The 25,118-nt window shown below is 45.0% G+C and overlaps 1 protein-coding gene across 3 annotated transcripts in view; it reads left to right on the top strand.

Moving 5' to 3' along the window:
- Positions 1–19,463, top strand: part of LOC147727877 (tyrosine-protein phosphatase non-receptor type 9-like) — a 1,887,882-nt gene extending 1,868,419 nt beyond the window's left edge. For all 3 annotated transcript variants that reach the window (XM_086961826.1, XM_086961825.1, XM_086961827.1), the window contains one exon: positions 18,294–19,463. In XM_086961826.1, the coding sequence (XP_086817952.1) occupies positions 18,294–18,517 (224 nt within the window). In that variant the 3' untranslated portion in view covers positions 18,518–19,463. The remainder of the gene's footprint in view (positions 1–18,293) is intronic.
- The last annotated feature ends 5,655 nt before the right edge of the window (positions 19,464–25,118 follow it).

The raw sequence follows: 25,118 nt of genomic DNA, 5'->3' as shown, positions 1-25,118 counted from the left end.
AGGACATTGACAAGGAGTAAAAAGAGTGGTAATAAGTAAGTTAGAATGCTTTAGATATAACTATAGTTAAAATGCTATTAGACTAGGAAGGCAATCAGATAATAACAATAGTGTACTTGTATTTACTGTTCACAGAGGAATCCCAGGAAAGCTGAGGAAGGCACCTAGGATAGCGGAGCAGGAAGACAGAAAAGAAGTGAGTGAGAGGAGTTAGAGTTAGAATACAAAGGTTAGGAGAGAATACAGAGAAACTAACAAGAAATGCAATTGTGAATTACAGGAAAATAGAACTAGAAGAAGTTCAGTCACGTTCGTGCCTACAAAAGAAAATAGAAGAGAGGGCAAGACTCTTGGGAGTAATGGTTGGTGAGAAATAGAGCAGATAATAAGAAAAGGTAGAGGAGGGTTAGAGGTATAAGGTTAACTGTGAGTTTTCCCCTCAGGGTTCAAGCCAGTAGCGGTCTGCAGGTCGGACTGACGAGTGGAGCCATCCAAGAGTATCTCTTCTTGTTGTTTGTAATTTTATCCAATTTCCCCCTTCCCTCTGGGGTAGTAGATTGGAGTCTCGTAGTATATGAGCTCTAGGCTACTGCCTTTGGGTGGATTCGGGAGCAAGCATCTCTGTTCCCGTGTAGCTACGAAAAGAGTATCCTTTGAAAGTCTGACACAGTGAGACCAGGAGCAGCAGGAGTCTTCCCTGGTGCAGTCTTGGTTCCAAGCGAAGTCCAAGGTGGCTTGACCGTCGAAGTTGAAGTGGTTCCAGGTTTGAATCTTGTCCCAAGACTAATCTGAAGGACCACCCACAAGTAAGCCCTTAAGTGACTTAGGGAAAGGGTTGTGATGATTCAAGGGTCCCTCCCAGAGGAGGGTCTTGACAGTAAGAAGGATACTCCCTTGTCCTTTGTCCAGTTTCACGCCAGAGCAGGAGCCAAGGGCTCCATTAACTGGCTGAAACTGGAGTATGCAAAGAGGACACCAAATGTGCCCTCTGAAGCAGTCTGGTAGCACTGGCAAGGTCCCCCACCCCAGCCCTATACACGATGCCCTGTCTGGGAATTGATCACACCTCCCTGTGACAGGAAACCTATTGTTCTTCCTTCCCCTGCTTGAGTTCAGCTCAGCCGCAGGAGGGCAGAATCGTGTCTGGGGTCGGCAGCAGCATTAACTTGCTTGCAGACCCTGGAATGTTGGTACCAGGAGTACTGTGGGGCTTCACAAAGGAGCCCCCCAGTGCATGGACTCATACCTCCAACACCAGTTTAGGTGTTGGGGTAGGATTCCAACATGTTTGATACCAAACATGCCCAGGTTGGGCACAGCCAATATGTAGTTAGCCATCAGGTAATGACAAATACCCCACTATCAGCCACATGCATCATTGTAGGAATTTGCGATTCCTAAATTGCGAAAATTAATGAATCGCAATTTAGGAATCGCAAATTCCTATGCATCAAGAAATCGCAAAAGTTTTTGCGATTTCTTAATTATCCTTATTTGCGATTCCTTAATTGCGAATCGCAAATTAGGAATCGCTTTACATTGATTCCTATGGGCCATGAGGCCCATAGGAATCAATGGGAAGGCATTCTCATTTTGCAAATTCGCAATTAAGGAATCGCAATATGAGAATGCAATTTCAAGGGTGCAGGGGTGGTCCAAAGGACCCCCCCCTGCACCCCTGAAATGTCACGTAAGTACATTTTACTCACACACATGTCCCAAGGGCATGTGTGTGTGTAAAATGTAAGTTTCAAAAATGCATTTATTTGCATTTTTGAAACTTTTCGCAATTTACCATGAAGGTGTACTTCATGGTAATTTTTCCCTTTAAAATTGCGAATTCGCAAAAATAAATAAATCATGCATAGCATTTAAGAAATCGCAAAATTTGCGATTTCTTAAATGCTATCGCAATTTGAGAAATCGCAAAAAATTGCGATTTCTTAAATTGCGAGAAATGGGAAATGAATGATGCATCCCAAAAAGTGATTTTGGAATCACAAACGGCCGAATTTTGCGATTCGCACCGTTTGCGATTCCAAATTCGCTTGATGCATGTGCCCGTATATGTATGGAAATGGCTGACTGCATTTACAAAGCCTAGAGAATCGACTCTGGGGTTTGTAGGGGGGTACCCTGCTCATGCAAGGCTCCCTCACACTAATAACTTAGCACCCTGCCTTTAGGATTGAACGGCCTGCCTTAGGGGTGACTTAAAGGTTTAAATTGTTTCGTCCTCCAATAAAAGTAAACTTATATCTGTTGTAAGTAGTGCTAGCACTAACTCACACAGGCTGCAATGGCTGGCCTGTAGTCGCAGTTTGAGTGTTCTCTCATGGGTGGCATAATATATGCTGCAGCCCATAGGAGACCCCTTGTGTACCTATGCCCTGGGTACCTAAGTACCATATGCTAGGGGCTTACATAAGTGCATCATTAGCCAATTGGGAAGGTACCAAAGTGCTTACCACTGTCAAATTTAGGGAGAAATCACAGTGACTGGAGTCCTGATCAGCAAGATCCCAGTCAGACGAGTCATAAAACAGAACAACACCAGCATCGTGGGGGTAACCATGCTAGAAGGATCCTACCTTCCTACAAGTTCATTCTTAGGCATTGTAAGTGCAGTAAAGCCATAAAGAGTATATGGTCGGGGAGTTTGGGGCCCGATGTAGGAGCCCTAATACCGGTCGGAAACGGCCGATTTCGGCCGTTTCCGAACGGTATTAGGGTTTTCCAATGTAGGAGCATACTTTACAGAATCTGTAAAATTACCGAATCGGTAAATACAGACTCGGTAAAAATACCGATTCTGTAAAAGCACATGTAGGTAGCACATCTTTGAGTGCCGCAGGCCTTTCAGATTCGGTATTTTACCACCCAATCCAATTGGGTGGTAAAATACTGAATCCAGGTGTGCATACATCTGTGCATGCACACCTGTGCAATGTGACCCTTAGGGCATGTCTGTGTGCCACATGGCACACAAGTCCGGAATTGGGGTGTCAAAGTGACACCCCCTGCACCCTTGCAAAAATCGGAATTTACCGAATCGGTAAATACCGATTCGGTATTCACCATTGATTCCAATGGTCTTCAAGGCCCATAGGAATCAATGGGGGATACCGATTCTGTATTTACCGAATCGGTAAATACCGAATCTTACAGATTCGGTATTTACCGATTCTGAAATACCTACATGTGCCCCCTTCTATTTTACCACTTCTTAAATACTGAATCGGTAAAATTCGGTATTTTAGAAGTGGTAAAATAGAATTACCTACATCTAGCCCTAGGTCATTACGAACTCCACAGCTCCGTAATGGCTTTACTGTACACTGGGAAGTTTGGTAGCAAACATCTCAGCACACTAAACCCACCCTGATGCCAGTGTAGGATTTAATGTAGGATACCCACAGAGGGCATCTTAGAGATGCCTGCTGAAAAACAGCCAGCCCTGGTGTGGTTCCTGAATGACTGCCTCCCATTTGCCACCACCAGACAGGTTTCTGCTATCTTGTTCCAGAAACAAAGCCCATCCTGGGCAAAAGTGTCCTCCCCCCTACCCCAGGATGGGCTAGGTCCACCAATGAGAAGCTACAAAGACCTGCCACCTTTGTTAGCTGTCCCTGCCTTTTGCTGCCCCCAGCTCTCACTGGTTGTGACCCACAATTGGCATGAGAATCAACGTGAAAACAGAGTTAGGCGAGAAGCGTGCCCACCTTTGTCAACCCCACCCCTCAGGTGGGGAGGCGAGGTGAAGCATACATCTCAGTCCCATCCATCTTGAGGATGCCTCATATAGGGGGTGTACCCTCCCCATGGAAGGGACCCATTTGTCCCGATCTGCATACCCCTGTAAATGCCCCTAAATGTAGTATTTAGAGGCGACCCATAAACTTGCCTCGTCAGATTCGAGGAAGAAAGAAGAAGGCCAGAAGAGCCATGCTTACCCAGGAAGAAGAGGACAACAACTGCTCTGACCCAGCCCCAACGGCCTGTCTCAGCTCCGACCTGCCTACAGTGGAAACCCCAGCAGCCCCCAGAACCTAGAAGACCAGCCCTGCACTAACCTTACAGACTATGTTTCCCTTGTCCACCGACTTTGCTCAAACAAAGACTCACCCACTGTAGGAGAGTAGGATCTGCTTTTATGGTTAGCTCCTAGTATCTGCCTGGTGTTAAGCTGTTAGTGACTAGTCTGACTGGGAACCTGCAAATCAGGACTCCAGTCTCTGTGCTTTCTCCCCTAAATTTGATGTGGTGAGTACTTAGGTACACCCCAGGTTGGCTACTGGTGTACCCTTCTAAATCCCTAGTATATGGTACTAAGGTACCCAGGGCATAGGTACACCAGGGGTCCCCCATGAGCTGAATCATGTATTATGCCACCCATGGAACACCACTCAAATTGTGACTACTGACCTGCCATTGCAGCCTGTGTAGCTGGTGTTAGCACCACTTTCGACAGGTATATGTTTCCTTATATCTGAGGTCACTGTACTTAACACCTATAAGCCACCCCTAAAGCAGGCCTTTTAGCCTTGACGGCTGGGTGCTTGGTTCTATGTGTGAGGGTGCCCCTGCATGAGCAGGACACTCCTACAACCTTCGTAGTCCAATCTCCCGGGTTGTAAGTGCATCAGCCATTACGATATATAGAGTGGCCATGCATCATTACGCGATTGCCATCTCTAAACTGGCTGTAATGAATCCTGTCATGTTTGGTATCAAACATGTTGGAATTATACCCCCACACCGTAAACAGTGTGGGAGGTATGATTCCAAGCACTGTAAAGCTCCTCCTGGAGGCTCTCAGTACTCCCCAAAACAGTCTTCCCAAACCGGACAGGGAGCTAGGGCTGCTGTCAACTAGAGGCATGTTTCTGCCCTCCTGCTGCTGAGCCGATCTCAAGCACAGGAAGGCAGAACAATGTCACTGGGAAGTGTGACACCTCCCAGACAGGGTTTTGTGTATTTGGGTAGGGTGGGGACGCTTGCCAGCGCCACTGAGACTGCTTGAAGGGCACACTTGGTGCCCTCCTTGCATACTCCAGTTCAAACTAGTTCAGGGAGCCATTGGCTCCCACTCTGGAGTGAAACTGGGCAAAGAACATGGGCGTATCCTCCCCACTTTCCTGCCCCTCCCCTGAGAGGGACCCATGAATCGTCCAAAGCGCTTACATAGGGTACTTAAGGGCTTACCTGTGGGTGAATCCCTAGATTCGTGGGGGGACAAGATCCAGATCAGACACCACTTCATCTTCGACCGTCTGGGCACTCTGGACTTTGCTCTGGACACTGAGACTGCACTGGGAAGACTCCTGCTCCTACTGGTCTCGTCCTCCTGCAAAGCTGCTGCAATGTATGTGCCCATGCTCCATACAATATCCTCACATGGCCTGTGGACATCCAAGACACCTGAAGGAATCTCCCTTGAAGTGAAGGAGTCACTTCATTCATCTGCAGGTCCAGCAAAATAGCTGACCAGTTTGCTGATCATGGGCTCCCACGGACTCTGAAAGGCGCAGCAACACAAGTGGTGGTTCTGCAACTCCCTTGAGGCCTGTACTGGCTTCTCAAAGAGTTTGAGGCTAGTATCCCTCGTCGGAACTGCTGATACATAACCCCTGTGCATTGTGTTGAATTGCAGTCGCCAAGGCTTGTTGACTCTTTTCCTCACAGTTCTTCAGGCCTCAAGAAGCTCCAACCTCGAGCATCTCCTGCAGCAAAGATCGTTGTCGTCACAATGTCCCTTGCACCATGGGCCTGCATCTGTGGTGAGCTGCTCGAGGTCCTCATGTGACTCCTGTGTCTCTGGGCTGTGGGTCCTCTCGAGGGTCTTCCTTGACTCCAGTGGGCTCCCCTGATTGCTCGGGCCTACTCTCACTACCCTGTCTGTGGTGATTCACTTGGACATTGCTGATCCCCACACTGCTCCTTTTTTGCTTGCCACATTGTTTGCTGTTGTCAGGGCTTGTTGGTACTCCCGACAGACACTGACCCCTGACCCCTCAACTCTTGACATCCGACATGGGAAAGGCCGTGAACGGCTCCTGGTCTTACACAGCGTCGCCTGGTCCACACAGCTGCAGCTCCAAGGTCATTGTCAACTCTCCTGCATCACCCGACATAGGTGGACATTCGTCTTCCATGCCTCCTAGTCACTCCTGAGTGGCATAGACTCTGTCCCCTCTGCTTGCAGGTACTTCTCATCTTGAATCCACCTTTGGGTTCCACCAGACACTTTCATCTTTTCGTCATCAGCATCTTCCTGAAGTCCTCTGTCAACCTGAACTGTGGCAAAAAAAGTGTTTTTTAACCTAACTCAACTCTTACAATTCCTTCAGGGTGATCGTATAAATCTGGGCGACCCTGATTCCCGAAGGTTAATCTAATGTAGTTCAACCATGGAATTGATTTAGCCTTATCGAGGAGCATACTGTCCCTCAAAATTGCACTATTTAGCCCCAATCCTGGATTTAGCCAGATTAAAATCCATTTTATAAGAGAGTGTAGGAAAGTGCCCTTTTTTGCATGATTACTCTCTAACTTTTTGCTATATACTGGATGCCAACTTGGTTGAATGTGTTGTGGGATCCTGCTAACCAGGCCCCAGCACATGTGTTGCTTCCTGAAACTGAAACTGTACCTTTGCATCTACAACTGGCACATCCCTGGCCACAGGTAAGCCTCTTGTAACATGTATCATGGGTACCAAGGGCACTGTGATCATGGAAGGCCTTTTAGGGTTACAGCACCTACTGTGCCACCCTTAGAGGCCCTATATCTTTACACCCGCACCCTGTTATTGCAGGATGCGTATTTTGGTGCAGAGACTGAAGATTTCACATGGCACACATTACATATGTGCTATGCCTACAACCCACTGCCTAAGCCATAGGCAAGCCAACCCTCTAGCAGGGTGCACTAACCCTCAGGTGAGGGTACAGTGGCATGAGCCCTGTACCCCTACAGTGTCTGAATCCATTCTGAGACACTGTAACTGTAGTAAAGCCATAAAGATTATGTGGTCTGGGAGTTGGTCACTGCGAACTCCACAGCTCCATAAAGGCTTTACTAAAACCTAGGAAGATTGGCAGCAAACGTCTTAGCACGTCAAACCCACACTGATGCCAGTGTAGGATTTAATGTAAAATGCTGTCAGAGGGCATCTTAGTGATGCCCCTGGAAAACGACCATCCCTTGTGTGGTTCCTGAATGGCTGCCCACAATTTGCCACTACCAGACAGATTTCTGGACCACTGGGTAGAGAGACTCCACTCTCTGGATCCAGAAACAAAGTCCATCCTGGGAAGAGGTGTCTTACCTCTGCCCACAGGATGGGCTGGGTCCATGAAGGGTTAACCTCAAAGGCATGCCACCTTTGGAAGCTGTCCCTGCCCTTTTCTGCCCTCAGCAACTGCCTTCTGCCAGTTCTGGCCCCCAATTTGGGCAGGAGAAATCGGATGGAAAACCAAGCTAGGAAGAGAGGTGTGCCCTCCTTTGCCAATCCCAACCCTCGGGTGGGGGAGGCGAGGGGAAGCACACATCTCAGTCCCCTCTTTCTTGAAGATGAGGGGACCCAGCCAATTAGAGAGTGGTTCATCCCCCCTTCCACTGGAGAGTGGCATGAGGGACCCATTGTTCCCGACCTGCACCACCCTTGTAACACCCATAAATCTAGTATTTAGGAGCAACCCTGAACTGTGCCTCCTCAGATTCTAGGAAGAAAGCAGAGGGACCAAAGGGCCATGCTGACTCAGGAAGGAGAGGATACCTACAGGCCTATCCGCCTCCGACCTCCCTACAGCAATGAACCCAGTGTGTCCAGCAGCCTCCCAGGGGCCTGCTCTGCAACCATCTTACAGACTGTCTCCCGTGAGCCCCGGTTTTGCTCAGGCCAAGACTCACCCACAGAATCCGGATACCGACGACTCAGTGATTCGGCACCCCACACCCACAGCCCAAGTTAGAGTGGCCCATTACCACTAGGAGGTCTACCCAGCGATTCTGACCTGGGACCTGGCGATCCCCAACCTCCCTCAAGCTTCAAGATGACCCCTGCAGCCTCAGCCTGAAGGGTATTCCCCAACTGCGACCCGAGCTAGTAAGAAAACTCAATGCCAGTAGACACCCCTGCACCCCATACGCTTGAGTTGCCCAACTGAAAGTGTCCAGGCATCCCCAAGAATACAAATCACCTCTCCAGCCGGTGGTCATCTCCCTGCCCGAGCCTGCAGCCACTTTGCCGAATCATAGGTCTCCATTGAGAATCACTGGGTCCGAGACATCTCCTTGGCACACTGAACCCGCCGCCTCTGTGCCAGTGGTGGTGTAGTTCGTATGCTCGTTGTTGCCCCCTGCAGTGCTGTCCTTAAACCGAGGAGCTTTGCTCCATACCCAAGTGGCCTTCTCATAAGTACTCCCTAACTGAAAGCCCCCTTAGCCCCATTGGCTAACATTGGGCTTCTGCACTCTGCACCTCATGCCGCCGGTGGTGCAACTCGAGTGCCAGCCTAGACCTTGGAGAACCATGGTCCTAACCCCCAAAACTCCCACTTAAAAGACTTTTAATTACCTGTGAAACAGATACCTATTTTTCCCCATAGGATCCCATGTTGTGAGACATTGTCCTAAAAATGTTGAACTGTTTTGCATGGAGAAAACAGTAACTATAACTCAAATCAAGAAAAGTCTTACTTACCTTGTATTGTGAGATTCTTAGGTGTTGTATCTAGGCATACCACCCCAGTCTCTATGTCATCTAAAAGTAATCAAAAAGTGTTCTAAAAGTAATTACTGTGTTTTTAAAACCATACCAATTGCAGATCCATTCCCAATTGTCTTTCCCTGTAAAGGTTTACAATTAAAAGAACTTTTTACCATTGCTTGGTTCTAGAAATAAAATGCAAGTATAGCTTTTTTTATACTTACCCAGTTGGTCTGGATTATGTTTCTGAGTGTGTGATCAGTCATTGAGGGAGTGAATACAATACATGCGTAACACACCCTCTGGCTAAGCCTAACTGCTCGCTCACACTACCCCAAAGAGGACTGTTAGTACTTATTTAATTTAGCCTCTGCTATACATCTGGGGGTTCCTAGACTCTGTGCATACTATACCTTACTTTGGTAAAGTGTATAGAGAGCCAACTTCCTACAAATGTGAACCAGCTTGTGAAATGTCTTGACAAGCTGAACAAATTGTCTCCCCCGAATCGTTTATATAAAGGAGTAAATGAAAATGAGGCCAGTATACAGCCCTGTCTAACCCCACGGCGAACTGTAAAAGGTACAGTTGTATTTCTATTCTTGATATATCTTATAACCACCTCCAGATCCTTGTGTTGGTCATGTAGGAAGTACACAATATCTTTGTTGAGACCCATGTTTAACATTATAGACCATAATTTATATCTTTAAGCCTTAGAGAATCAAATATTAGTAACCCAGGGATCCCTTCAAAGTTTTGTGAAGTCACCAATTTTCTTTGCAATGCTCATTTACCCTCATGTGGTATTAATCTGTCACTTTGAAAAGATAGAACCCCACATAATGTATAATTAGCATATTCAATTATATGCAGATCACATTGTTCTTGTGTGAGACAGATCATTTGAGTATTTAAGAAACTTTGATATTATACATTTTAGCAATGTTAGTGTCAGTTGTTGCTAATGTGAGATCCTTCTATTAAATACAGCAGCTGCCAGCCATAACCCTGTCCCTGGAACATGAGTACAATCTGCATACAAAGAGATGTTTCACAGTTCCGTTTCTCATAATTTAATTTATACTTCTTTGATCGGTAATGTGTACACTACGTGAGATTGTTAAAACTTTATATCTCTTTGCATAACAAATAAATAGGTCAAAGTGCTCCTCTTACTTCTTTTCCTTATAATGTTTTTGTTTTGCTTCCTTGTTATTTACCATCAAATTTCTTTTGGAAAGTAAAAAGCATGCTAACTTGTTTTATGAGTTTTATGTGGGCAGTTAAACAACAGAGCCCGTGCCTTCAAGGCAAAAACTACTTCTTTTTCAGAGGGAAGTGTGGGATTTGCTGACCTCTACCTGTATTAATTGAATTTATTTCTGTTGCTGCTTTCACAGCTCGGGAGGGTTTAAACTGTGTTGATGGCTCATTAACCATATTTTGAAGCTCATATCTGTTCTAGAGCTTCCTCATTTTCTACGTATTTCTGATATGGACAATTCATTTTATTTAAGATGTTTGGCTAATTGGCTAAGCTGCTCCGGCCTGCCGAAGAATCCAGATCACCCGCGCTGCCTACGACCCTATTTGCACACGGGCTGCTAGTGCAGTGTTGCCGGCAGCTAGACCTCCAACAGTTGGGGCCGTTGAAGCGGAGACGTGCGGAGCAGGCCTGTGCTGCCGACTTGGGGTCCGGAGGCGTGATCTGTCCGCGGTGGCTGGGTACATCTGGAGCCAGGACGCGTACCCTCGGCGCATGGCTGCGGCATCGTCACCTGGGATCAAGGCAGCCGGCACATAGGTAAGTGAGCCCCCAGCGGTAAGCTGAGAACCCGCTGTACCAGGTGTTGGGCCATCGCTGCTGCGGCCTTGCTGTCGGCTGTGAAATCGGGGGCATGGAACGACAGGCCCAATGCTGATGCGGAAGGATCCACATGATCTCTGGGAGCTGACACAGCCTTGCGGCAGACTTGGCCCCTGTATTACTAGAGCCACCTGACAACCCCGCAAATCAGTGGCATATCGGGGCAGGCCTGGGCCTTGTGTCTAGCGAAACACCCAAAACCCCGGGATCCAGCGGGGCATGGTGATCGGGATCCACAGGCTCCGATACCAGGCAGAGGGAGTCCTGGGCCCTGTCTTGCAGGAGCAGCCCAGGACAAACAGACGGTGAACGGAGGCGGACCTGTACCCCTCATTGTGTGACTGGCTGGGGCCCAGACCCCTGCTGGCATTCTACTTTAGGTCTGGACTCTGCACTGGGTGGGCTGCCCGAGGCACTGATGCTGGTGAGTCGGACCCCCGATTTATGGAAATTGCCTAGAATCGCAGCAGTCAACAGTACGTTACATGGGCCATTTCCCAGTATTGTGGGGACTGCACAGACCTTCGGTAGCTGAAGACATACTGCGGTAGGTCTGGACCCTGCACTGAGGTAGCTGCCCAGGTCTCAGTTGCACAGTGTTGTGCTCTTGTGGGGGCTGCCTGCAGGGGTGATCTCGAGCGCCAGGAAGTAGACCTGCGCCCCAGATTGCTGAAGCCAGTTCAGCAGAATAGACCTCAAGCCACAATACCATTGCCTGCAATCGTAGAGGGAGAATCTGGCTCTCTGCCCACGAGTAGTAACATGAGCACAACACTACCTATACTGTACACTGTGAAGTGGATCCTTAGGGAGAAGAGGTGGCTCTGACCCAAGAGTGGGGTCTGGAAGCAATCGACAGTAAGCAATAAAGACAGACAAACCTGTGAGTCTACTGGCCGATACAGTCTCCTGGTGTGGATCTTCCACTCTCCCCCTCTGGAATGAAGGACCATCCAATTGCCACAACACTACAATCTTTAGCGCCCTATTTCCACTTTGCTTCAACACCTAGGGTCCACTCTCCACCTCCCCCCTGAAAAGGTGGGAAAAGACAAAAAAACAAGATGGGCAAAAAAAAAATGGACAAGCCTCAGGTACGAATTGGAACTGTGTCTGACTCAGCAGACTGTTCGTCTGGGATGGCCCCCACGGCAGGGCAGCACCTGGGAACGTCAACCAACCATGCAGATCGCTTTGACGCAATCATTGCAGCCATATTGGACATCAGATGGACCCTAGGACTCAAAATTGACTTGCTCTATATCAAGGTGGGCCACTTACGAGAAGACCAAAAGCGCCTAAAGGAACAGGTAGAAAACTCTGAATCAACCTTGGCGTCTCTGAGGTCCTTCAGTAAGGGGGATAGAGGAACAACTTAATACAACACAGAATGAGGTGGAATACCTGCGTGACAGGGTAGAGGATCAGGAAGGCTGGTCGCGGAGAAACAACATCCACATAGTGGGCCTCCCGAAACAGGCGGAAGGCCAAAGCATGGAATTGTACCTGGAGAAGTGGTTTGTAGACACGATTACGCAAGGCAAACAATCCAAATTGTTCTCTGTGAAAAAGCCCACAAAGTACCTGGAGGTCCTTCCCGACCGGGGGCTCCACCGCGTCCTGTGGTAACCCGCCTTTTCAATTACCGAGACAGAGACCACATTCTTCAGGTTAAAAGAGTGCGAGGGCCGTGGACAATTGAAAATGCTACGATCTACATTTATCCAGGCTACACCCTGGCTGCTTAACAGCGTGGCTCCTCCTTCATCCCAATAAAGAAAAGCTTTTGTGAACGCAGCATAAAATATGCATTTCAATTTCCTTCCACTCTGAGAATCCAACATGATGACAAAACCACCTTTTGCAATACACCTGAGACCGCAAGAGACTGGATGGAACAAAACGGCCTGGCTATCACTAGAGACTCGACCTCCATCTTAAGGCCAATGGCAGACACAAAGATGACGTGGACAGTGTTCTAGGCACCGCCCACAGGGACCCACAAAGGCGCAAGTGAAAAAGGAAGGAGCACAGGCAGTGCAGAATGCCGGACGCTATGCAATAGTTCAAACTGCCACATCTTCTGGGTCTGAACTCGATAATTCACTGGAGGACGTCCCCTTTTAACAGACTCTCAAAGGGCAGCCGTGGAAGCAGGTGGCCCAGACATCACTCCTCAGACAGCAGGCAATCTCATATAACAGGACTTCAACAGGTTTGATATAACTTTAAGTAGCGCCGAGCGCCACCCGGGCGGGCACCCTGACCCTTCTCTTTTGTGCGCACTCATGCAGACCAAGCTGGGCCACTATACACGTATTTATGCAGGCGGGCACACTCGGACCAAATCGCAGATCCTGCCCCCCCTATCTTACCACTCACCTTGTGTGGCCGTTATAGATTGAACATTTGTTGAATAATACATAGTTTTGTACTAAGTGCTGATGGCTAGCTAGCCATTGGCGCAAGGGCCTGGGAGTTGGAATGTTCTCAGTTATAATGTTTGATTATTGCCCAAGCACATACTTTATCGCTATGAACGGACTCAATTACTCCTCTGGTATGTAGCATATTTACACCCGCACACGCTCAGTGGATGCACTACTACGGATGTGGGACATAGACTCACACACCAGCACTTCTTATCGCAGATGGCCGCATGACTAGACAATACTACACTCCTAACTTGGAATGTACATGGGTTGGCAGCTGCGTAAAACGCTGTTGGGTATGTCAATTTCTAAGGAGAAAAGGGGTCACTATTGCACTGCTATAGGAAACACGCTTGACTACACAGACAATCACATCCATGAGCAAAAGATAGAGAGGCATGGTAGTAGGAACCACATACTTGAGTTATGCTAAAGGAACCTTGATATGGGTGGCACCAGGGACACCACTTGATCACTCATGTACACGGGTACAGGGCACACACTCTATTATCCTGTCACAACATTTATGAGCTTTGTCCTCCAGGACACATTTAATGATGCATGACACGAACTACGCCCCACACATATCGAGTATACTCATTATTCCGGTCTCCACAATTTGCGCACTAGAATAAACCTGACATATTGCTCGTCAGATGCCCTTCCAATGGTATCACATGCTGAATACCTCCCCACGCACTATCAGACCACAATCCTCTGCAAACACTATTGACCTGTGAACCAATCTGAGCTAACATCCTAACTTGTGCTGTTTCTTGGAAGCGCTCAAAGATGCACAAATGCGAGACTCGCTCATACAATCAGTCACAACATATTTCCCAGGCAATGAAGGCACGGCCTCCAATGTCGGTATAGAGTGGGACGCCATCAAAGTGGTCTTCAGGGGACGTATGAATAAAACATACGGGGCACGCATGACACTTATGAAGGAGTTGGAGGGCCTGGAGGAGGAAACAAGGAGATATCAACTGCATTTTCATACAAACCCGCAGGCAGCACCCAAACTAGCCCAAGACAGTTTTTTGCATAGAGAGACACTGGACAAGCTAGGTGCATTGGATTACAAGAGATACCAGGTGAAAAAACATGTAGAGGATGACAAGGCTGGCAGGATGCTGAACTGGTTGCTGAAGACAGACACAACCCATACATCAATTAACACCATATATAATCCGGAGGGCCACCTGGTTAATACACAAGCTGAGATAAAATTGGCCTTTCAACAATGCTACACATCCCTATATAGCGCCCCCTCGCCAAGAACGGGGACAGATGCACTGTCTTGTCCCCATTCTTAGAACAAATTACACTCCGCCAAATCCCACCCAACTAATATAAAACTCTAGAAGCCTCCATCACAGCTGATGAAATAACGAAGGTAATACAACAGCTGGCGAGAGGGAAGACTCGGGGGCAGATGGTTGGCCTCTGGAGTTTTACGTTACTTAAGCACACAAATAACTCCACGCCTCGATCGTGTATATCGGGATTCATACAAGAGGGGCACACTACCAACCTCAATGCAAGAAACTGTATTGGTGGTACTCCTGAAGCCGGGCAGGGATCCACAACAAATGGGATCCTATCACCCACTGTCATTGGAAACAGACTACAATATACAGGGCAGGGTCCTAGCCAACAGACTGACGGAGTTCACATAATTGTTGGTACATCTGGACCAAAATGAATTCATACCTGGTTGAAACACTAGTCTCAATTTACGGTGCCTTTTCTGATTGCTAAACTGGGTATACACATCGGGGAAACTGTAATGGATAGCCTCTTTAGACATAGAGAAGGCATTCAACACCTTGGGCTGGGAGTATCTGGGCATGGTACTAGGAGGGTGTGAAATTGGCCCCAAGTTCTTGAAACTGCTTGGATTGTTATACAGTGCACCACAGGCCAGAGTAAAAACTGTCCTTTTTTTTTCAGATTCAGATACGGACCATGCGCTCACCCCCACGCAATGTCCCAGGCCTACCTATAGGGGTGATTCCCACCTCACAAGCAGGTTTCTGTCATCCCTAACTGGCGTAATGGCACACTGCAGGACTCGTGACCTGGGGGGACCTATTTATCGATTCCACAGTCTGTGAATTTGCAACACTTGTAGATGACTATAGAATATCCTCTGGATCATTCCTACTATACGCATCACTAACACAACAGTTGCTCCAGACGTGGGGTACTAGGCAAACCGAGCCAAAAATCTCTGACGTGCTCCAAATGCTACTGACACTCGGCTGTTTCTAGGGAAGGAGAGTGGTCCACAGGAAATGCCAAGTCCATATCAGTTTTCACGTATTGTTATTCAAGGAAACACACTCAAAAAACTCTGGACCTCATGAGTTTTGTAACAATAAAGTTTTAAAGGGGGTGATGAGTGTGTTTAACAGAAGTTCTTGATATCCTTAGGCTGAATCCTTACTCATGTAATCAGAGTCAAAAGTCCAAACCGCTTTCGCGAAAGCGGCGAACACCGAGCAGACGGACAACAACGTTATTTGGGGATTACACCCTTACAAATTGAAACTTTGAAACAAACCGGACTTTGGTGCAAAACTAGCCCATATTATGACGATCTGTAATGAACACATTATACTGTAAATAGCCTTGAAAAAGCCCCGGCGCAAATCGCCATAGGGGGCGAAACACGTGTCGGCTGTTCATGGTTTTATCTAAATTAATAAAAAGCAATTTTTATACATAATTTGGACTTTTGACTCTGATTACATGAGTAAGGATTCAGCCTAAGCTGTTAAACACACTCATCACCCCCTTTAAAACGCTACTGACACACGGCACAGGCAGGAGAGCAGTCACTATATAGCTCACTCAAACCGGACACTGCAACCCTTATGTCCCCATTAAGGGACTATTGGGATACCTCACTTGAAATCACACTAACTGACAAACTATGGGCACAGGGACTAACATATCCCAAAATAATATCAGTCAATGCTCAAACCAAATTCACACAATTTAACTATTTATATCCTACCTACTTAACCCCACACAGATTAGCCAGATTGTACGAGGGATCCTGTGTTATTTGTCCCCAGAGCCGTGGCACTGAGGCCTTGTTTCTACACATGGTGGGGCACTGTCCAAATATTAAAAGATACTGGCATGCGGTGAAAGCCACGTTGTCAGAGGCCACCGAGACCTCGCTGACAGCGCAGGGACTGCACTTCCTACTGGGAATTACCAAACGCACCACCGGGAGGAAAAATATTAACACATTTATGGATTTGGTGCTCGGACTGACCAAGATTGGTCTTGACATGGAATTCAAACCAACACCCATGTACACACACGTGGCTTGCAGATCTTAAGAAAGCGTTGATGGCAGAACACTCACAGATACAGGATACCACTCACACATGTGCTGTAGACTCTAACCACCCAGACTGGCAGAAATACTTTCCATATATAGAGTCTAAACTTCTCCAACATGTACACTACTGCTCCTTCACGCAGAACTGATCCCCCATTCCAACATTCCTCTACGGATTTCCCCTTACTCAATTCTAACCAAGATAGCTGTGTCTGATCGCTCTATCACCCTGACCTTGTGAGCCCTCCCTCATTCTCACTCACAGACACAATTGTCCAGTGGTCTTACAACCCTGCCCTGACAAAGTTAGGCTATAGTTCAGTCCCCCTCCTCGCATATATACTAGCGTACCCAGTACACTGCAACGAATCATGCATGCACAGGCAACTTACACAAAGGGTCTGTCCATCTAACTTACAGGGCATATATTGTTAATAAACAATGTTGTTTATAATTTGAAATGTTTGCATTGTGCAATACTGGCACAGCAGTTCTATAATCTGTATCCGATGTTTGCATATATAGTACGAATGTGTAACCCTGCAACTATGTGCGAAACGTTATACCTACATGTATGTATACCCTCAACTGCTCTGTTGGTCAAGTAGGTCAAAATCTAAATTAATAAACAAAAAAAAGATGATTGACTAACTTAGGGTTTAATTTACAGTTAGGCAGACAGGTTACTCCATCACAAAAGTGGTAGATGGGATATCGGTTACGTTTGTGACAGAGTAACCTGTCTGCTGAATGCTAAATCAGGACCTAAGTCGGAGAACAACCTACATTTTTTTTTGTTTTAAAAAAAAAATTCCAACACTAAATTTCGAAATACTTTATTACTTGCTGCATATCTGCTGCTAAACTTTCCTTTAAAAGATGTAATGCCATCTTTATTACCGAAGTAAGAGATTTTTTTTATTTTGCTCAATTGAAGAATTTCTTCAAGTTAACTACTTGCTGATCAAATGGATAAAATGTGGTTTCAGTTTTCATATTTACAATTACGAGGTGTGCTCTGATTTCTCATGGACCCCAACATTGCCAACTCAGCTGATATAGTTCGGTATCTTCAAAGTCTACACAATACATTAACAACATTCTTGCTAATTTTTACTCCTGTGTACAGGATCAAAATTCAAATACAGAAATTGGAATAGAAATAGTTATGTGGGATTGAACTGTTATTAACTTCGCCTTTATTCTAGGAAGCAATTTGCGCAGGGGGCTTATGACGACATGTATCTGGATAATTATACCCCTACATATCTGAACAAAGCTAATAGTATTGCAGATTCTTGCCCCAGGTGATTGGGCATACAGTTTATAAGCTGGATGCATGTATTTTGGCCCTGCAGCCATTTGCTCAAATATTGGCAAGCAATTTTCAGTTGTATTCATTTATTTATATTGTCATAATTGTAGAATTCACAGATTCAAGGTTGACATTGTTTATTACACTGCTCCTAGCATGATCTGTCTTAACAGCAAATTAAATGTCAGCCCTGCCAGCAGACTTTAAAGTTTATGCCTGCTAAAATGAATACTCTGGAATCCTGGTATAATTCCCGGAACTCCTCCCTAACCACTTTTCAAAAATATGGAAAGCATTTGATAAAGATGCATTTAGTGAGCAGGTTTATCAAACCACACTAACTATTAGTGGATGTTTATCTTGTCTTCATTATTTTTATTTAGAACGTATTTAATATGCATTTTTTATAATGGTGTTTTTTTATTAATTGAATGTTAATGCTCTTAGAGGATATGTGATTGCTATTTATAGTTGCCTTATTTACTTTTTCATGAGTTTGTTCAAGTGTACATAATGTATTGGATATATTTTGTCACTTTTACATCATAAAAGAAACACAATTTGAAGATGTAACTTTTGGCATCGGATTAATTCTTCTACAGGTACTTTTTGCACATTGGATATATGTCTCTCGAGACTTGAGAACATTGGCACTGTGAATGTCAACCAGACAGTGAAGAGAATGAGAACTCAAAGGGCTTTCAGTATTCAGACATGGGACCAATATTATTTTTGTTACATGGCCATTATTGAATATGCACAAAGGAAGGGACAGCTTGTCGCTGTGGAGTGGTCAGACTCTGATTTTGAGACCGACAGTGAGTGACTGTTCTTGTGTTCTGGCTGTACACAAGCTAACTATAAAATGCATTATCTTGTTCAACTTTTGAGGAGACCTCAAGTATCGTCCAACCAGTTTCTAAAGCTATTGCAAGAAGAGTACTGGAAAGGAAATTTCCATAAGTTATAGTAGCACGAATGAGATGAAAAAATGCACGCTGAAATTAAAGACTTGAAGTTACCTAGTTTGCACTTGTTTTTACTAAGTGTACCCAGAATAAACTTGAATATAGATAGTACTCTTCCTGCCACAGGAGAGTGAAAGTGAGAATCTGCTGTAAAGTATGCAATATTGTAGATTTCACTAGGTGTACTTTTTAACGGTTATGTAAATTGTATTATATTCTGTATGATTGTTATAGTGACTAAAATACAGCCAACATTACCAATTATAAGTTCATTATGACAATTTTGACATCATTGTATATTTCTGCATACATTAAATGTAAAGTAAAAAGTTTCTGAAGTGGAATAAAAAGCAGTGAAAATTAAAGTCTGGTAATAGCAAATATCAGATACTGGTAAAATGTAAAGGGTCTTACAATCCCTGTTATCCCTGACTTTGTTTTTATGAATGTGTTGAAGAAAGCTGCTCCAGTGCAGATCTAACTTGACACTACCACATGCGGACAGATATGTATTCGCACCTTTAATGTGTTTATAGTACAGCTTTGTACATTGTTTGAATTAATAACACGGTGTACATTTGAGTGAGAATTTAACTCAAGGTATATTCCCAGGGCTAATTTATTGTTAATTTTTATGAATTTTTCACGTCCCCAGTTTTATTAATTATGTCTGCTTGATATCTTGTTTTTTTATGTGTTATAATTTAGTCTATCAGTTTGTATTTTGACAAAAGTAATCAGTAACAGTATTGGTACAATCATACATTTTTCATTAAAGTGACAGAACTCACAATGTTAACAAAACGTTGTCACACATTTATTTCTTTACAGTTTCGTTTGACTGTAGGTACGTTTTTAGATTGTATTCCGAGAAGTGCAATTCCTCTGTTTCAAGACTTATTCATAATATAAATCTTGTAGAAAATGGCTATAGTAATCAAATGTGTTTTCCTTAACTGTTCTATGTGTTGGTTATGTGTATTTATTAGCACAGCTTTCAATTCAATACATGTGACATACGATGTTCCATCTTATTTTGTGTTGCACATTTTCATCTTGAAGAACCACTTGCACAATGTTAAAGTTTTCAAGTATGTTTTGTAAATATGTTCCATGTACAACATGCATTTAGAGATAAACTGTGCCTATTATGCAAATTAATTTCCTTTAGTATTGAGACATAAGATGGTAGGGATGAAAATCCACAATCTATTTGCGTAGCCATTCGTTAAGGTCTGAAAGGGGACTCCACAGTATTTCATTCGTTAAGGTCTGAAAGGGGACTCCACAGTATTTCATGGAGGTCTAAGGGAAAGGTTTTCTCAACAGAGAAAAAAGTATTTTTCCTTTGGAGAGTAAAATATATATTTTTTATTTACTAATGCACAGATTCATCATGCTTAATCCTGCAGCAAATCCAACAGACCAAGCTTAGAGCAGGAGTATTCATGGACTTCCCCATCTCATGTATACTTTCATGACTGTTCCTGCGTGATATCTGAAATCTTAAGAGTAATCCTAAGATGAATTAATGTGTTTTCTTTTACTACTTGCAATACATTTCCCAAACAAGTCCCAAAAGTGGCTTTGGGGGACCTATAGTTTCCTACCTGTAAGCAAGATGTTCCAATGTGACCTTCAAGCTGTTGCCGCTGTCCACAGTCTTATATTTTCTCCCGATGTCCAGTCAATTTTAATGTGGCTGAATGCAATGATGTTTATACATATAATGCTGGTTTGTATGACTGACTTGCATACGGCTGGGTCCAAAGTAAGGTGGCATGGTGTGCAAAATAAAGGTGGACTGGGATGCAGCCATGAGTAATTACCAGTGGCTGACATTAATTCAAGCATTCCATGATCCTTCTTTTCTATCTTTGCTCCAAAATTCATCAGTGACCACAGACACCTACAAAAATTGCATTTTTCACCATAAGGACAGTTTGCCACTGAAATGGCCTTTCAAAAAACCACAGGCCTCAAACTTTACTATGAAGCAGATGTTGGTTAACGATGCTTGATGTCTGAATGCCTGCGATGTGGGCTATGACTCAGTCATGCAACTAGTGCATGAAACTATATGTTTCTGTACACAAAGTGAAGTAGGTTGTGCATCAAACAGCTTGCCTGATCCAGGTCCAAGTCCTGCACCAGGTCAGTGTCTTTTGGGGAAGTCTGAGATGAAGTCAAATAACCAGACAAACCACAATCCCACCACTCCTGCGCTTAGGGAAATTGTGCAGCTGGCACACCAAGGTCTGGATTCTGCTACCATTGTGCAACTTGGAGCCTGTTTACAAATCCTAGGACCGTAATTTACCCTTCCGCAGATAGATAGAAAGCTCTGCTATGAGATAGATAGCTCTGCTGCAACTTTTCAGAATATGATTGCTTCATCTGGCCTGCCTAACGTTTTCGCCACACTAAGTCACAGGTGCCCACAGTTCGATCCCTGCTTGCAGGCTGAACCCAACAACAGCCAACCCCATTGGTCCTGTGCCGGCTCCCTGGTGCCACCAGCCTTTGCCTCTACTCCTTCACCAAAGGCCTCATTGGTTCAGACCACCCGGTGCTTGCCCCTACTTCAGTGGTGCCTTCACCAGATCTAAATCGGAAGCCCATTTCTGGTCCTGAGCTGTCATAAGCCCACGCTAAAATGTCCTTCTATGAGATTAACAAGGCACAACCCTCAGTTTGGATGATCCCCAGCCTTTCCTTCAAAGCCAGTATTATTGTAGCCTAGAATTATTATTGTTTGTCCTCATTCACCACCAGACTGCAGTACACCCACTCTTCGCCCGTAAACCAAATATAGAGGGTCAAGAGAAAACCTACCCTCACATCATCAGGCAATGGATAGGATAGCCACTGCCCCCCAAGGGGTAAGTCGCTCTCAACTTTCTCCAGATAACCCGGAGCTGTGTTCAACGGAGGCGAAACAAGGAGGGTAACCCATGCAGCTCTAAGAGGTTTGTAGGTGTAATCATGTGACCCTTGATTGCTGCAACCACCTCGATAAGAAGCTCCAAAGCTTCTCCCTGCTATTGCTTTCAGGAATCCTTAATAATTCTGTTTTAGATGCACAGAACAGGGAGTCAAGCCACTCAAGGTGCGATGGAGGGGTATCCCCCACCCACTTACAGCAGATTTCCCTTCTAGCATAAAACAAGAACTTTCTTTCCGGGCCCTGCATGGCCACTTCTACTCCAAATATAACCAGAAAGAGTCTTACCTTGATGTTGGCCCCCAACCAATTTGAGATTTAACACCTTGGCGGCTAGGCGTTTCCCCCCCCCCCGCCCCCCCCCCCCCCCCCCCCCCCCTGTGCTGGAAATTGCCATTTTGCTGGTGTCATGACGAGCTCAGCTCGTCATCAGCACTGCTCAACTGTGCATCATGACGAGCTGAGCTCGTCATGAGCATCGAAAGGGTTAAACAACTTTTTCGGGGTTATGTAGGCTCTATGGAGTGAGAAAAATGGTTCCTTTTTAACCAAGCAGGTTTTACTGTCGAGAATAAAGTGTGCATTGATACTTGGCATGTATGCTGCAGTTGCTCCCTCTGCAAGTACTCTGCCCACAGATCCTCAGCCAGGGTGAACTCTCCATCAATAGCGTCCTGAACAGCCCAGCACCATGTGGAAACGTCCTTATTCCCCGGAGGCTTTCCCAGCAATTGGTCTTCCAAGGTATGTCCATTGCCCAGTGGGAAACTGCAACTATACTCCCAACTTTTCAACTGAATGTCTTTAAATCTTGACAACTTCCCTCCCATACGTAGGTTCAGTTCTGCCCATGGTTTGGGTTGGAAACAACTTGTAAGTGGGAGGTGATTAGCATTTTGTGTTGTTTTGTTAAGGAAAGGGCAGCAAAGGGTTGCATTATGTGGGGTGGCTGTATCATGTTTATTATTATCGTTTACATTTTTATTTATGGCGCTAGTATTGTGCAGTTGGCTGAGACGTCTTTTATTAATCTTTTTTAGTGACCCCTGACGATCGGTTTTTATGGCCTGAAATGCATTGGGTGAAGACTTTTATGAGCCCACTTAACGGCATGATTCATTGCAAACATGTTGCTGTTCAAAGCCCGGAGGGCATGCAGTCGACATTTGAAAATTTGAAATGTTCAATAAATGAATTGTGCCGAAATACGCTGTCTCCGCAGTGATTAAGGAAGTATGGATACACAGTTTTTTGAAGATGTTGACTACTGATTGGTTTACTTCGAAAAAGCAGATTACTACGATGAAGCTGTTTATTACGTGTATACATTCCTGGATTTTGCAGTGTGACAGAAGGGTGCACAGTCACGTGCCTCTTTTGGACACTCTTCAAGGTAGAAATTCGTCATTTTGGGTTAGCGCTCTCCAGCTACGAACTCCAGTTTCTCTTAGAGGGAGAGCTAACTTGCACTTAAGACAGTTGGGGTCCCTGGGAAGTCCCATACCTGGGCCAGTTAGGAATAGTAGCTTAAGCCTACAAGGCACCTGATTCTAAACCATTATTTCACAAGGGCCTGTAGTACTTTCAGCTTGATCTTTTTTTAAGTACTTTGGGTCACCAAACTTAAACAAGATATGAGTAGTACCTAATTTGACTCCCTTTAACATCACCTTAATCAGAACCCCTAGATCCGAGCTATCTGAAGATTAAACAACATTCTAGAATGTGAGAGCTGAAAGGCCCACTCTTAATATTGGATGTCTGGCAAGGCTAGACCCCCCCCTTCTATATTTTTCGGCGTAGCTTCTTCCAAAAGATTCACACCCCCTTAGAAGCCAAGATGAACAAATTAATGGCCTGCTGAACTCTGACTAACCGATATTTATCAAAATGCAGAGGAATTGTGCTGAACAGAAAGGTTATTTTGGGCAAAATGATCATCTTTATTAAATTCAGCCACCCAAAAATTGTTAACGGTAAATGTGCCCAGTTCTTCATTATTCAAACACACTTGCTTTCAACGATATCCAGATTTACTCTTGTTATTTTATCAACCTCTTGTACAATTTTACACCCAAGTATCTCTTTTCCTTTTTTGATTTTAAAGGGAAGTTCAAGAGCTCCTAAATGTTCCATACCACAAAGATTATAAGGAGACACAGAATCTCCCCTTTTTGATTACACTGTAGTTGTCCTATACTTAGATGTGCAATCTGCAAAATGCGAGTGGCCTAGTGACCAGGATAATAGAGACCCAGCTGTACTCCCCATCACTAGTCCGTCACTGAAGGGAGTGCTTCTTATACAGTAGTAGTTTGCAGAGCAGCAGAACTGTTGTACCTATAGCTACCTCCTGTAAAGTCAAGCGTAATGACATAAATCTTCCAACCTGGGCCTTCTACTTCAACACCCTTACTGCTTTTAATGAAGCTTTGATGGAAACCTTGATGGCAATCTAGTCTGAATCATGGTCAACTCCCTCAGTAAGTTGCCCAGTAAATAGACGTTGTTGGCCTGTCCCTGGCAATATGAATGTTTTGACTCAATACCCTGTTCCTGATGGTGTGAAGTTGAAGCGCATCAATGCTTTTGGCAGGAGAGTCTTTTCCTTTGCTATTTTGGCGCTGAGGTCCCCGAAGCAAAGTCCGCCTGGGAAGCTACACATAAGCCATGTGGAATATAGCTGTGAGATCATACTGGCTATCCCTGACAAATTCAGGAATGCTTTTGCTCAGACAATACAATACTGACAGGATGCTGCATATTAGGTGTTGGGGGCCATCCTGGACCCGACAGACTATATGGACCGTCCCATAAGCAACAGTCATGATTAGGTAATGGTAATGGTAAAAAGTATTTATAAAGCGCTAACATTCATCCTAAAAGGATATCATGGCGCTAAAATTAACAATGTACATATAACTGGTAGTTGTTGATGGTGATATTGTGATTTAGTGGGTATTAGGGAACAGTGTTGTTTTAAGTTTTTTCCTAAAGATAAGATAGTCATCTGTGAGTCTCAAATCTGTCGGTAAATTGTTCCACAGGTTTGCTGCCAGGTATGAGAAGGCACGGCCTCCCGTCCTAACCTTCTTTATTCTCGTGTTTATCGCTCTTGCTGTGTGTTGGGAGCAAAGATTTCTGTTTGGATCATAGAAATTAATTATATTTTTTAGGATGGTTGGACCTGTTTTGTGCAATGCTCTGTGGGTGATGCATAGCATTTTAAATATGGCTCTTTCTCTCATCGGCAACCAGTGTAAGGCCTTCAAACAACTTGTAGCGGAGTCATATTTTCTTTTGTTACATACGGCTTTTGCAGCCGCATTCTGAACAAGCTGTAATTTTGAGAATAGGTAATCTGCCATGCCAACGAATAGGGAATTCCCGTAGTCAAGTCTACTAATTAGTAGTGACTGTACTAGGATCTTTCTACATTCCAGGGGAATCCATGGAAACACTCTTCGTAGCATTTTCAGTAGTGCAAAGCCTTTACCACAGATAGTTGTCACGTG

The sequence above is a fragment of the Lissotriton vulgaris genome, chromosome 3_1, assembly GCF_964263255.1.
Source record: "Lissotriton vulgaris chromosome 3_1, aLisVul1.2, whole genome shotgun sequence".
NCBI lineage: Eukaryota > Metazoa > Chordata > Amphibia > Caudata > Salamandridae > Lissotriton > Lissotriton vulgaris.
Note: the sequence above shows the minus strand (reverse complement) of the source record. Positions and strands in the feature narration are given on the sequence as shown.